Source organism: Acanthopagrus latus, chromosome 24, assembly GCF_904848185.1.
Source record: "Acanthopagrus latus isolate v.2019 chromosome 24, fAcaLat1.1, whole genome shotgun sequence".
Lineage (NCBI taxonomy): Eukaryota > Metazoa > Chordata > Actinopteri > Spariformes > Sparidae > Acanthopagrus > Acanthopagrus latus.
This window is the reverse complement of record NC_051062.1, coordinates 6,558,632-6,573,074: the sequence shown is the minus strand read 5'-3', so window position 1 is coordinate 6,573,074 and position 14,443 is coordinate 6,558,632. Positions and strand designations below refer to the sequence as shown.

The following is a 14,443-nucleotide window of genomic DNA, read 5'->3' as shown; positions in this document are numbered from 1 at the left end:
ATGTAAACACATTTGTCTGGACTAATGTAGATGGCTGTCTGTAGTGGATGTATCAATCCCTTTCCACTCACCAGAGACGACTTCAGACTGACATGTGAGGCAAGAGACAAAGAAAGATGCATTTGACGGATTCAGAAATAAAGTATGGGTACTATCAGGGTAAACTTGTGCTGAAGATCTTGAAAGCTACAAGATTTACAGAGAAGAACACATTATTTCCTTTTGTTGACCAACGTTTAGTTGTCTCACTTCCTGTCTTTACCAGAATGGGGTATTATAGCTACTGTGACAAAAACATGTGGAAAAGCCTTTTTTCAAGCCAGCCAGGGCAGACAAGGTAACGTTAGTTCTGACCAGCGACTGCTGATCACCTCTATAACTTTGTGTTGTTGTTGTTTTCTCACATTTTAATTGTCACCAGCTTCTTTAGTTTTTTTTTAAGAGAATCCTGCTACGCTGTTTTGCTGTCAAGCTCCAGAAGTGTTTTGTGGTCTACAACACTTCACTTGACTTGCCATCGATGTTGAGGTGAATAGAGAATGACTGAATTTTCACATTTGACTGAACTTATCCTTTAACTCTGTTTTGATCTGAAACCTGTGATGCATGTGTTGGTGTCAGATCACAGAACAAATTAAACATGGACTTGTGGCATAAGATCAATACTTTCATTCATTTCTTCAGCCACATAGATGCCGATCTGTGTGTTTGAGGCTGAGCATACATCATGGTTTGGTTTTCATATACAAACACATGGATTGCCATGCACATGCACAAAATGTTCCTGGTGATTTTGAGTAGTTTTAAAATGAAAATTCTTTCATTGACCTCTATTACACTTATTTACAATTCAAACGATGTATTGAAAATAACCTATCCAGCAAACCTATTGCACAACATGACACTATATTATGCACAATTAAAGTGGCTGTCCCCTTGCATTTAGATGAGCTTTTATTCTTGTGTGTGTCCACACATACTGTCTGCTATTTCCCAAAGCTGCTCTCCATGTACTAAATGAACTGTGGCATTAATAGTCAGGCGTTTCACCTCAGAGAAGAGGGTCACAGCACATCTTTACATCATTAATTAATTTGCTGCTGGAGTGAACTTCTAAATAGAGCATCAACGTGGGATCTAAATCAGATGATGACCATAAGGCCTTCAGCGATTTACAGTACAAACATTTTCTTTTTAAGCAGATATAGTATGTTTTCACAGTGAATGTGATAAAAAGCAGAGCTGTGTCACAACTGTCACACGGCTGCAAATAGCAGCCCGACACATCCGCATAGGTGAAAATTATCTGTTTTGACACTTCAGTCAGATGTGAGCGATGAGGAGTCTACACTGATGTTTAAAGGGGCATTTTCTCTTCGGCCGAAGGCAACAAGGGATGCTAATTCTGCTGATGTGCCTATTCCAGTACAGCCCTGTCTCCTGAAATTACCTTCATTTCAAAATAGCAATAAAACTTGAAACAGCAAATATATTTTGTAAGACAGGTAATATTTTTTCTCAACATGACAAGGAAACTAAGGCTTTGGTGGGTTTTACAGTTATGTATTGTACTGGACAACTCTGCACTTGGTTGGACTTCTATGAAACAAAGAACAACACAACCATGTTTTAGAGCGGGGTCAGCAAACTTTTCAATTATAGTGGCATTTTTACACTTTCATGTTAATCATTGTGCCATATCAACCTTAACATTAAGTGTAATTATGACAAGACATCGACATTTATGGGTTCAACAAACCAGTTTCATTTGACCAATATAGGCAACGTGCAGAGCAACATTTTCAAAAATCATTTCCTCCCACAGGACATTTTAATGATATGGAAGAGCACTAAACAGGCTGCCACTCATATTAACACATCAACTTGAAGTCATTAACCCCACCAACCTTCTGTCAATCCTGTTAAATAGCAATAAACCGTTAATAATAAAATACATAATTCATATGAATTTATTCATTAATTAGTATCTAGTTGACCTGTTTAAAATACTCTCAGCTGGGCACTGTAGTTTTTAGCAAGTGTTCCTCAAACAGAGCTAAATAGGGAATGTGCTATGGACTATTTCCATCTGTGTATTAATACACATTTGATGCTCTAGTGAGTACTTAAAGTAACAGGACGGCAGATTGAGTCAAAAATAACTTCACTGTTTGCGTGTTCATACAAGGAAGGAACAGTATGACTATTGTAGTGCTGATAACACAGGGCGATATGGCCTTTCTGTAATATTGGGTAACACATTATAACAACCATCATTACTCAATGATACAAATAGAGTTAATTATACTTTAGTTGACAGTTCTTTCACTGTTAAACAATCAAATGCTTTATAAACCATTTATTAATGATAGTTATTATAAAGTATGACCAGATATTTAAATATTTTTAAGCTGTATCGATGTATTGCCCAGTCCTTTAAATAGTGTTCTGACCACAATGGACCTCTCTGTCACAGTGGAATGAGACATCAGGCTCTGGATATACACACAATACTTCCATTAGTTATCCTATTTCCATGGGATTGGTTGACGATAACAAGAGAATATTACCAGATTGATCCCTAAAGGTTAGGAAGAGGTCATCAGACGGTGTCGCATCGCAGATGTAATTTGGTTGAAAAGGAACACATCAAAACCACCTGGGCTGTGGCCACCATTAAGTGCGTCTCCATCGACCTGTTTTTATGCTCATTTGCCATTAGAACATTAGATGTGTGTGGAACAAAGAGGAGGCTTCTACACATTAACACATGAAACAAACAGACGCCATGCAGTGTTTTTCTTAGTGTGGAGTTCGATGCTTTTAATTACGTCTGTTACGACTGTTTTCATCTCCATGAACCGGCTCATAATGTTCATGTAAAAATAGTGGATGGAAAAATGCAATAATTTACACTTCATTTTGTGATTTTCCAGAGATTTGGTTCAAATTTTGTGCATCCTCAATTTCCTAAAATAGTTTTCACCCTTGCTTAGGGTGACTTTTGAATATTAACATATGGCATGTAGATGCATTTACTGGAGACTGAAAAATGAGATTTAGATCACATGATCAGCTGTTTCTGCTCTGAGTTTCCAGTTACAAGCTTTACTTCTTCTGCTCAGCCCTGATTAAGGTAGCCTGTACTGCCCTCCTCTGTTTTCTGACATTTCTTAAGCGTGCCTCGATTTCACTTCACTATTAGACGTTTAGATGGAAACACAGCTACTATGAATATCATTGGTTTTCCTCAACTAAGAGCTCACAGCATAGACATCTGAGTGCATCGCCTTGGGGAACTGTTTTTTTTTCACCATTTTCTGAAATTATAGACAAAGCGAATGATTAATGAATTAACTGATGGATTAAATACTCAGAAGAATCATTAGTCAAAGCTCTATAAATTACAACCAGTAGTCTTCAGGGCTGATTCTAAGTTTTAGTAAATTTGACAATAGCATACTTGTGGCAGTCAGCAGAAAGCTTTTCCTTTTCCATATCAATCTTGTCTAAAGGCTCAAACCTCTCTCACGTGCCTCGATTTCTCAGTTGGGTTAATATCGATGGTCACGGAATCGTGGCTTTCACTTGGTTTGATGTAATCAGTATATTTCACGGACAGAACAGGTGGCCCTAATAATTTCTACGCCTGGTTGAACACTGGCAGGCTCAATAGTAAAGCGGCAAATTCCAGGCACCACCCACTCGCTGGCTCGAGCGCAGACGTCAAGAACAGAGTGTCGATGTCAAAGTGCGTCCATCTTTGTCCGTCAATTCACCGGCTGCGTTATCTGACTCTCCCAGCACCAGCTATAAAAGCCCCGCACTTTCGCTTGACTTTAATGCCGCTAATGCCGTTTAATCACTCAACCATTCATCACAGTATGTCCTAAATTACTATCAGCTTCATTTGGCGTTGCATCATCCCAGCCAGTGCCCATTACTGTTTGCAGCAAATGAGGAAAGATAATGTGTTTTGTTCAAAGGCAGATGAGAAGCTTCCTGCAGTTTTGGTCGCTGACTTTGTCAAGATCGTCATTGTGTGTGTGAGATCGATACGGATCATGCATCTTAAAGACCCTCGGGATTGACCTGGTTTTTCAAGCGGAAGACACACGCGCGCGCGCACACACACACACACACACACACACACACACACACACACACACACACACACACAGAGTCACTTGGGGATACACACCCGTGAAGTTCAGAGGGAGCGAACAGGCTAAATGGAGGTCTCAGACCAAATGATGGATTGTGCTCAAGCAAAAGGAACCGTGCAGTACAGTGTGAATGTGGAGCTTTGGAGAAAAAGAACTACAGAAACAAGGCCAAGCTGAGCCACACTGAAGAAATCAGTCGTTTTCTCCATAACACTGTAACACTTCCACAGGGAAACGGATAAAAGTGGAAGAAACGCAGGCGGACAGAGAGAGAAATAAAAGACTTGGGACTTTGCACTAACTCCAGTCCAGTCAGCCCCCGGGGCGGCCGGGGATTCACATCCCACTGACCGGCGTCCATCGGCTCTGACAGGGTGAAACCAATAAGCGCTTACACAGGAGGAAAATCACTGGAACGTCACAGCGGGATCCTGTTCTCCACTGAAACAAAGTTTGGGCTCCCACAGCGAGCTAAAACCGGCCATGCCTCACTGACCTACTACAGGCTGCAGGAGTTTTTCATTCACAACAACTCTATTACTCCTGATTGTGCATGTGTGTGTGCACGCACAGTTGCTGTATTCTGTAGAAGCTGCACTCTCTTCTTCTCAAATTGTACTTAAATTAAGTGTTTTTTTAACGAGTCCAGAGAACATGTGAGTTTGGACATCGGCATGTATAATTATGAGATTTTCTCATCTAAAATAAATGCATAGAATAAACATAATTCACTAGTTCCAGTGATTAAACAAATACATCCTGAAATAGCTCTACTCTGCCAACAGTTTAGACATAGGGATTTGCATTTTATCCCAATGCACACAATTCTAGGAGTTATTTCCACACCTACTTTACGGTTCTTGTAGCGAATGCGTCTGTTGAGCCTTGTTTATTCTGTTTTCACTCAGTGCAGTCTTAGCAACAGGGAAGGATCTTCCTTGTTGCTAAGGTAGAGAAAAGGGTATTAAAACCAAAGGTAGAAACCATTTCAAACTAAATCATTTTGTAAATTTAGCATCCTCCTCACCAACATGACTGAGTACCTTGGCTGCACTGGTGCGCCTGCCACTTCTCTGAGTTCTCTTGATAGCAGCGATTCTCTTCAAAGCAACGATAAAAGTTTAGTCTGCCACATCAGGTGGGTGTGGTTTGCTCTGATTAAAATATGTAACAATTATCCACCAACGTTAATCAGACTTTGATTCAGAGGTGCATAGAGGTATGTGACGTCACCTTTTTTCCAACTGGGCCCTGCTCAATTCAAGCCTGCGAGAGGAGAATACCCCAAAACTCAACTACGGAGGTCTTGGAAGTGAAACCAACAAAGCTGTACTGAACTTTGCAGGCAAAATTTTGTGTTAATGTTGCATGCAATCAGTTATAGTCAGAGGATGACTGAGAAACTATTATTTCAGGGGTTTTAAATTGCTGAAGGAAAAAATTAGTCACAAATCAGAAATCAGCCCATGGTTCAGTGTGCGGAGGCCTATTCTCGACATACGTGCTATCATAACATGTCATGTACATTGCTATGTCACTGGTACAAAAGCTTTACCTTCACATTCACCTACCTCCTGTCACTCATCAACTGCCTATGCTCAAACTTCATACCAACAGAGCTCTAAGGTTTTGGAGTCACAATCATAGCTGTTACAATTAAGAGCTCTGATTGTGGAGGGATGACTGCTCCATCTGCCCTACTTCTAAAGGCTGCCACCTGGGCAGTTTTGATTGCAGATTTTCAGTATAGCTGCAGTTCACTGTCCACTATATCGTGGCTCTATGGCACTTGAGTACAATTATTACACAGCTCTGTTGAACTCTCAGTTCTGATTGGCCAGGGAAAGGCAATCTTAGGTGAAAGGCAATCTGCTCAGGCTTTACATTTAGCCATGGGCGCCTGGTCTGTTTTGTTGGCTCTCCTCATATCGCTTCTGCCACAAAGCTGTTGCTCGCTGGTGCAGGCAGTCCTGCTTATCGACGTAAGCTTCCTAGTGACTTTTGTTCATAATAAAAAACATTCTATTGGTTTCTCTGGAGTGTCAATTGATGGCTTTTGTAATAAGCCATGTAATAAGCACGATCCTGCAGAAATTAAGCCTCAAGAGATCTCAGTTTTCTATCCAGTATCCTTTCATTGGGTAGATCACAAACTTCATGGAGTGGTCACATTAAAAGAAACATCTTAATAATAATAATATAAAACAGAATTTGTCTTTGTCAAGATTGTCTTTAGGAACATATTAGTGTGTGCATTTGGCTTTTCCTCTTCCTTTAAGACTTGTCATACTATTGTATTGGTATGACAGATTTCAGTTTTTTCACTTTATAGATATTCTTAAGATTTACATGGAATCACGGAGGTCACAGCTGCTATATGAGGATGGGGTCTGACAGACTTTTTAAAACTGGAGCTACATGATTGGTAAGTGATCCTCACAGAAACTGTCGCAGCAGTAATTATTTTCTTTTCAGAGCTCTGTGTCAGTGTTTCATTATCAAGAGAATGCCCAGATCAATTAAAGTCCATACCGTGTTTTCACTGCTACAAAGCACCCAGGCAGATTCTCAATGGCACACACACACACACACACACACACACACACACACACACACACACACACACACACACACACACACACACAAGCTAACATTAGCTAGTCGATGATACCATCTAGGCCAGGTCATCACAAAAATTACAGGATGTTGTCGTTGCTGTTTAAAAGTTTCTGCTTAAGCTTAGCTTTATGGTAAACAGATCAAGTCGCCTTTCTCTTTTATCAAACTACCTCCACAATTCTTCAGTCTGTTGTTACACTGCACATCATTTTATTCATACAGCCCAATACCACAAATTGACTCCAAGGGGCTTTACAATCTGTAAATCACACGTCACCCTCTGTCCGTACCTGGATCATGATAAGGATAAACTCAGACAGACATGTAATAGAGGTTGCAGCTTGGTTATCTTGCTGCCCCCTCTGTTTCTCTCCCTCCCCTTCTTGTGTAAACGGTTTAGTGATGAATTAGGAAAATACAACCAATTACACAGTCTGCAGTGACTATAAAGTTTACAGTATTTTGCAAAGGCCACGTCCTGTTGGCTCCTCAGACTCCGGAGCACAAAAACAACTGCATACCAAATTGAATTAACCCAGCTGAACCCAACATGTCCTCTGCTCAGTGAGTACATACTGGCATAAAATTAATAGGGTTAATTTGGGACAGCTGTGTGATGTCACGCTCATTTAAAATACATTCCTCTATGCTAAACATTTATCTGAATAATAAGACGATAACTGGCTTTGCTTTTGTTGCAGTAGATACAAGCTAGCTTCATCCTAAAACAATGAACAGGTCTTATGTGTAAGACATCTTGCTTTAAAACCATAAAAATGTTTTAAATATAACTTTAATTACCAACTGAGGTTGAGGAAAGAACAGTTTCAACATTATGTTACAGCATTGCTCTTTGTCAGCATTCCCTGCCTAGTCCCACCACCCATCCCAGGCCTGAAAACCTTCTCCTCCTGGCAGTCAGAACTTCCTGTGCCGGCAGTGTAACACCAACACTCCCCCCAGTGCTCCGAGCTCCCAGTCCAGAATATTACTACGCTGGATAGCTAAAGGCAGCTACAGTCAGCAGCCATTAGTGGTTACTCTGATGGTATGCTGCCCCCTATTTGTTTGAAGTGGGAATTCAACAGGTGGCAAATTCTTACATTTTGCACATCTAAATAAACTTCTGGCAAACAGCAATGATAATAATATTAAATGGTGAAGACATGCAGGGAATTGCTAATAATCTACAGTAATGACATCCAGTGCAGCGCATTAATTTATCATTCCTTTAAATTAACTCTGACTGAGCAGATGTAGTCTTAAATACTCCAAGTTGCAGGATAGTGCTGACAGTAAAAACAGCTAAATTGCTTTCATATCTGGATATATTTAATGTTGCCAGGCAACAGTCCCAACTCAACATCTGGTGGCAAGTTCAGCGATAAAATGCTTTCATTATCACGTCTCACTCATTTAATATTTGCAAAGCAATACATTTCTCATGTTTGGAGAGAGGATTTTCAAGCAGAAAAATTAATATCACATTTGAGTGTATTGACGGCAGCTGAATGTTTGCATTATACATAATGAAATGCTGCAGCCATTTAGGCAGCCGCACTTCATTCAAGGCCAAACAACAGACTGCTTATGCCGTTGGTTGACTGAAAAGAAGCTATTTGCTCATTACAGTTCATCAAGCTTTCAGTTTCAGCATTTTATATGTTTTATGGCATCTGATCAGACTTTCCATAATGAAATATGCATCGATCCATGTCCTGGAGTTTTTCCAAAATCATTTTTTTTCCTTCTAGTCAAACTTTACTCTGGGAATCACCATGTGGTGGCAAAAGATCCAGTTGCTAAATAAAGCCAAAAAGCAGAAGCACTGGAAGAAAATAACTCTTTGTTATGCCCGAGCCTCCAAGGGCGTCTTCTTCCCTCCACAGAGACACTGCTGTCTAACTCGATTGCTTTCATAGCAGTATTCTATCATTCTTCTGGGTTTTTTTAATCTCAATCATTTGCTTAACACAAGCTGATCCACAGGACGTGAACTAAGCATCGGCACCTGTCGTTTCTGGTCTTTTCTAATAAACACAGTCAGCGGCTGTGACCACATGATCCCCGAATACCAGCATGAGTAATGACAGCATTCATGTACCATGATACTTATGACAGACAATAGACAAATGTGTGTATGTTTGTGTCACTGCAGTAGAAAGAAAGAGAGTGAATTCTTTCACTCACCATATCGATGGATGACACAGGCCCGATGCTGTTGACATATATGCCCACATCGATGACAGTTGGTTTCACTGCAAGAGCCAGAAGGAAGAACAGTGAGTGATTATAGCTGCACATATTGTAGGTGGGACAAGTGTTAGATTCATACACGCATTCATTCTGTTTTGTCATTTGTCAGTGTTTTCATCCTGCTGTCGTGTGCGACTGAACCTCCACGTGTGTCCATGGCCTAAAATCAAATCTATAATCAAGTTCAGAACGAGGCTCATCATCATCATTCAATGTCATCTTGACAACCAAAACCAGTCTATTTTCCTTTTCGATGAAGGCAGAGCCACTCATCCATCCAGAGAGGAAAGATTTACCTTTAGAAATTTAGAAAGAGCTCCACCGTGCTTCCTGGAGCAGTTACTGTGTTACCATGGCAATTAATAGCATTTCCAGTCAGTATGTAGGATCTTGGCAACAACACTCGGGTTGGTTCTAGGAAGCAGAAATTGGAGCGGCAGTAACGTGGAACAGTACCAGACATAAATGCTGCAACAAAGAATGTCTTTTTTGGTTTGTTTCATTGCTGTAGAACAGGAAAAAAAGAGTTTTCTCACTGCAGCATCTAAATCTAAGTAACACACCCACACACTGACACATACACACACACACACAAACAAACCTTATAGGTGGTGTTATACATGACGTGGGGCCTTCGACATCACTTGTGACCATTTTTAGCCACATTAGCAACATAGCTCCATGGGTGGTATTGTCATTGTGACGGTCTGAATGGATACACTTTGGTTGAGATTTTTTTTAAAAACACTGGCTGCTGACTTTAAGGACCTTCTGATGTTTTCACTAGCAGCACCATGAGCTTGTCATTGGTAGTTTTTTGTGGAACACAATCAATGCAATGCTGAAAAAGTATTGTGTGGCTCCAGAGGAAGATTTACACAATCTGATCAATTGCCACAAGTGATGTCACTTAAGTAAGTGTTGTGGGGTTGAATGAAGACAACTTTGAAAATGAAAGCATCCCACAGTGTTGATTTTACCAGACGTCTGTAGCAGAATGTGGACATTAGCATGCAGCTCAAAGGAACACTGTGCCAATGTACAGCCTCACAAAGCTTTACATCTGGCTGTCAAGTCTTAGGCCCAATCCCAGGGTCCACACTCGTGTTCCAGGTAAGTCTGCAAGGGCTAAGTGCTGTCCCACTGTCAAATGCATGAGGGCTCTCTCACATTATGAGACATTATTTTATAATGGCTTTATGGCCACTTTCTGAAGACTTACAGAAAGAGGCCATTAATGGGGGCTGAGGTGTGTTGTCTGAGGAAGCCTTTAACTTTCATAAAACGATGATAATCCAGATAATGGCTCTTTTGGAGGTTTATTCACAAAGATTTTATTTTCCTGGAATTTTTAACTATTATGTGTATAAGTGTATTCCTGTTCTTTTGTATTAATATGTATGTATTTCAACATTTCCACAGGATAAGATTATGTCACTGAGTGCTGTCCTGTTCTGGTTCTATTTCAAGACCTTGCAGCCTGTCTTACTCAAACACTTACCAGGTGGTGCCAACTAAGTCCGCGAGGGTTCAGGGCTAAAGAACTTAGGGAGGACACTGGTTTTGGCGTTAGTCAGAATGAGTAGGCCCTTAGGATGCTCATAAGCACACTTCTGCTTGGACAGAATGATCAGTGACAGGGCACTCATCATCTGAAGGTCATCATATGAATTATAATGTCACAAAGGGCCAGTGCTGAAAATGTTAAGTTGCTATCTTGCTACAGCAGACAAAGACATACCTTGTAATAAAAGACACTAGCAATGCTAGTCATTTATGGTCCAGAGAAGGTCAGTAAAGAGAGACTTGTAGAAATGTGTATAAAATGGGTTTAAACTATTGGGTTAATCCATTTCAGTGTTATCATAGATCCCATTGAAACAAGCTTGAAAGTATTTCCCATGCAGCATTTCTCCATCACACTCTTTACACCGCCGGACACTGTAGCCAAAAGTGCAGAGCATCACTTCTGTGATTGCACAAAGACCAGACACACATTCTGTCTCACACACAAACACAATTTCCTCCCTTTAGAGTGTTCCCGTTCACAACAACTGCAGAGCCTCTCTCAGACAATAGTGTAAATGCAGGTTGAGCTGTTTTGATTACAACATAAATTGAGGTTAAGCACAGTGCATGTGAGAGAGCTCTTGTGTGTCTACCCCTGCGAGATGGTGTTATAGTTAGTTTGTATTATTTTTTTGTAGGACTGTGACCGGCGGGTTGGACCTGTCTGGAATCTGCAGCCTGGACGTTCTGCCAAGTGGTGTGTTGTCAAAGACTCTTTGGGGACGTGGAGTCTTTTTGAAAAATGCCAAAAAGAATCTAACTCAAGGGTGTTTCATATGCACACGCAAACTACTTTATGTTACAGATACATTTGCTGCATTTTAGTCAAGTCAAATCATCCTTTGACTTGCTTCCTCTTTCAGGTGCACTGGTATCCATGTAGTTACACTCAAGCATTGGTGCTACCGTGTCCTTGTTAGACATCCACACAGTCTCAATTTAGCACGAGATTAAGAAAAACCTTAAAAGCCCACAAAATTGTGCTCAACTTATACCCTGAAGACAAGCTGCGTTACAGCAGTGTGTTTAACCCCTGACCCTGCTCAGTCCAGCGGCTCTCTTCCAACAAGAACAGTGTGCTGTTTTACAGAGCAGCTTGCAGGTATGAGTGTCAGCACTACAATGAATATAAAGCAGCTTGATGCAGAGAAAGACCAAAAATGAATAAAATAACTCAGCTGTTAATGATTGGAATCTATTAATTGTTTCTCTACAGACCGCAGCACTGTTAGATCACTAAACATATGTACTTTGCCTGTAATCAAATCACGTTAGTTGTCACATGATGGAAATTAGTTACTTACTCACCCTAAGACTCATGTTCGATTGTTCCTCATGGTTCACTGACACTGAAGACTTTCTATGTTGTTAAATTGTCAGCATCTTCACAGTCATGTAATTTTGTGCGCTGTGATGGTGCACGTGAGTGTATCTATGTGCGCACATCTGCGTGCAATGTCCCCAGGGACCTGCTGTGCTGGGCTACTGATGCAAACAGTTTTGGTTAGTGAAGGCCTGCTGGGAGGCGTTGATTCAATTCCAACAGCATGTTCTGCTCCACCAACTGGACAATGAGGGACAACAATGGAGATGCACATCTGAAATTAGTTCTTTGTCCACAATTCAGCCTACAGATATCCCCTTGGTGATCTTAAGGTCAAAATCCTTTGAAATATTGCCTTTTGCAATCACAGTGAAGACCAGGGAACCCTGTTCACAAACACTTTCTGTAGCTTTAAAGAGATGTACTGTATATTTTCACATCCGTATGTACATGCTAGTGGCATGGAGCTGTAATTTCAACAATTCAAACTGTATCGCAGACTTTCTTGGCAGTAACTAATGTAAAAACATTTTATCTAAAAAAGGTCCCATGGTGCCAACAGAAGGGCCATGACGTTGCCTCTCTATTTCTACATACTACTCAGCAAGAAGCACTGCTGCCAGAAACTGAACCCAAGTCTATGTGATGTAGTATTCTGACCCCACACCACCACTGCACGCTGGAGAGGAGTATTTATGTTGATTCATGCTCTCTTTAATCATTTTCAAGCCTCATCATGGTTTCCTCTTGGCATCCTTCCGGTCATAGCGTAGCATCTCTAACCTTCTTTTGAGTAATGTCTGCCACCATTACTGGGCATCAGGCCCACATTCAGGCTCAGAATCAAATCTTTATTGTTCATTTGGGGAATTCTGGCATTGAAGGCATGCAGGACAACACGTAATCACAATGTACCAATTATAGAGAAATGTATAAGATGCATTCATTGTTTGTTTAGGGTGACCAGGGACTGTAGCATATTCCAGCATGCACTGGGAAATCCCAGGACACACTGCCAGTCTCATAACATCAGAGGAAAAGACAGAGGTAAACAGTATTCACACATTCAGGCAATGTAGCCCAAAATCATCTGCATGTTTGAGGATTAGGGGGCACAAACACCTGCAGGGAGACAGTAAGAGCCACTGTCCTTCCTGTGAGACCCATTTACAGTGAAAATTGAGAAAAATGGAGTCCCACAGAAGTGCAAGCAAGGAGTGGAAAAGCTGATCTGTTACAGCTCAGCAGGTCTGCAGCATTTGGAAACTGGGACAACCTGAAGGGAATTGTCCTTAATTTACACCACAGTGCGTAATCAAGGTAGATGATGACATTCAGAATCTGCATAAAAATATGTTTAACACAGACATTAGTCAGCCTGGTTTGCCAAGTACAGTTAGATACATTTACCCGTGCAATGCAGGAGGATATAACTACAGCGCTGTGTTTCCAGTCTATCTTCAATCTTTTATTTTTCCCCCCTGCTGGAAGTGAGGGTGAGTCTCTAAACAAACACAACCATCACAAAAGCTGAGCCGACCTGACACATGTCCAAATAACGCATGGCAGATTCATGTGGGATGTTGCATAGGTAATGATGACGCTGCTGTAAAAGAGAATATTCAGGACATATTTTCCCCGTCTTCTGTACTGCTTACTCCTTTTTATACTTCTGTCTGAGAGCTTGTTTTGCTCCCTTTCATCTCTGAGACAAAAAATAAGTTAAAAGGAATCCAAGGTCTAATATATGGGAAGAAACTAAGACACCTGCCTAACTGTCTGTCTATCAACCTTATTTTCCACTTCTAATGGAGAATCCATGATCCACAGAGGCCAGACGAGTCCCTCTTCCTCCTCTTCATGTTGCTCATCCTCCTCCTCGTCTTGCTTTTCAGAAAAGCATGACAGGCCCCATCTGTATTACCACATTACCCTGTGGGCCTCGATTAAGAAGAAAGGGCTTTTATGCCTGCTTGGCCTGGCTGGCATGACAAATGCATTACGCATTGTCAGCCCCAACAAACAGGCGCGCACACACACACACACACACACACACGAACACACACGTGTGCAGATGTACATATCCCAGCTGACCATTCATCTCCCATATGTTCAGTGTCCAAGGAGCGCTGCACAGGGAGTACTGCAGGCCTCAGTGGGCTGTCAGATGGTATCTCAAGGGTTAGCCTCACATCTTCAGTCTCACTTTCAAAATGAATGTGCTGTAAAATAATTAATCACATGCTGTTTAGTAAAAGTCATCTCCAGTGCTTCAAGCCCTCTAGCCATTTGCCTCAAGTGACTCCATCAGAAAAATACTGCTTGACAAAGGCGCGGGGGCACTTGAAATATTCTGTTAAATACTTTGTCCACCCCAAAAAAATATTAGCCCATACAGAGACACAATTTCTGACAACACAGCATGTAAACTTTGCATTAATACAGAGCTTTAAGCCAAACTACAATAACAGCACACAGGCTACCTAGAGTTTCACTGCATTCAGTATTG

At 41.1% G+C, this 14,443-nt stretch overlaps 1 protein-coding gene across 17 annotated transcripts in view; it reads right to left on the bottom strand.

Annotated features, from left to right (window-relative positions):
- LOC119015471 (gamma-aminobutyric acid receptor subunit alpha-5-like) overlaps positions 1 to 14,443 on the bottom strand; it is a 184,128-nt gene that overhangs the window by 49,329 nt on the left and 120,356 nt on the right. For all 17 annotated transcript variants that reach the window (XR_005073356.1, XM_037091463.1, XM_037091462.1 and 14 more), the window contains one exon: positions 8,976 to 9,043. Coding sequence is in view for 16 of the 17 variants with exons in the window: in XM_037091463.1 (XP_036947358.1) it covers positions 8,976 to 9,043 (68 nt within the window). In the remaining variant the exon portion in view is untranslated. The remainder of the gene's footprint in view (positions 1 to 8,975; positions 9,044 to 14,443) is intronic.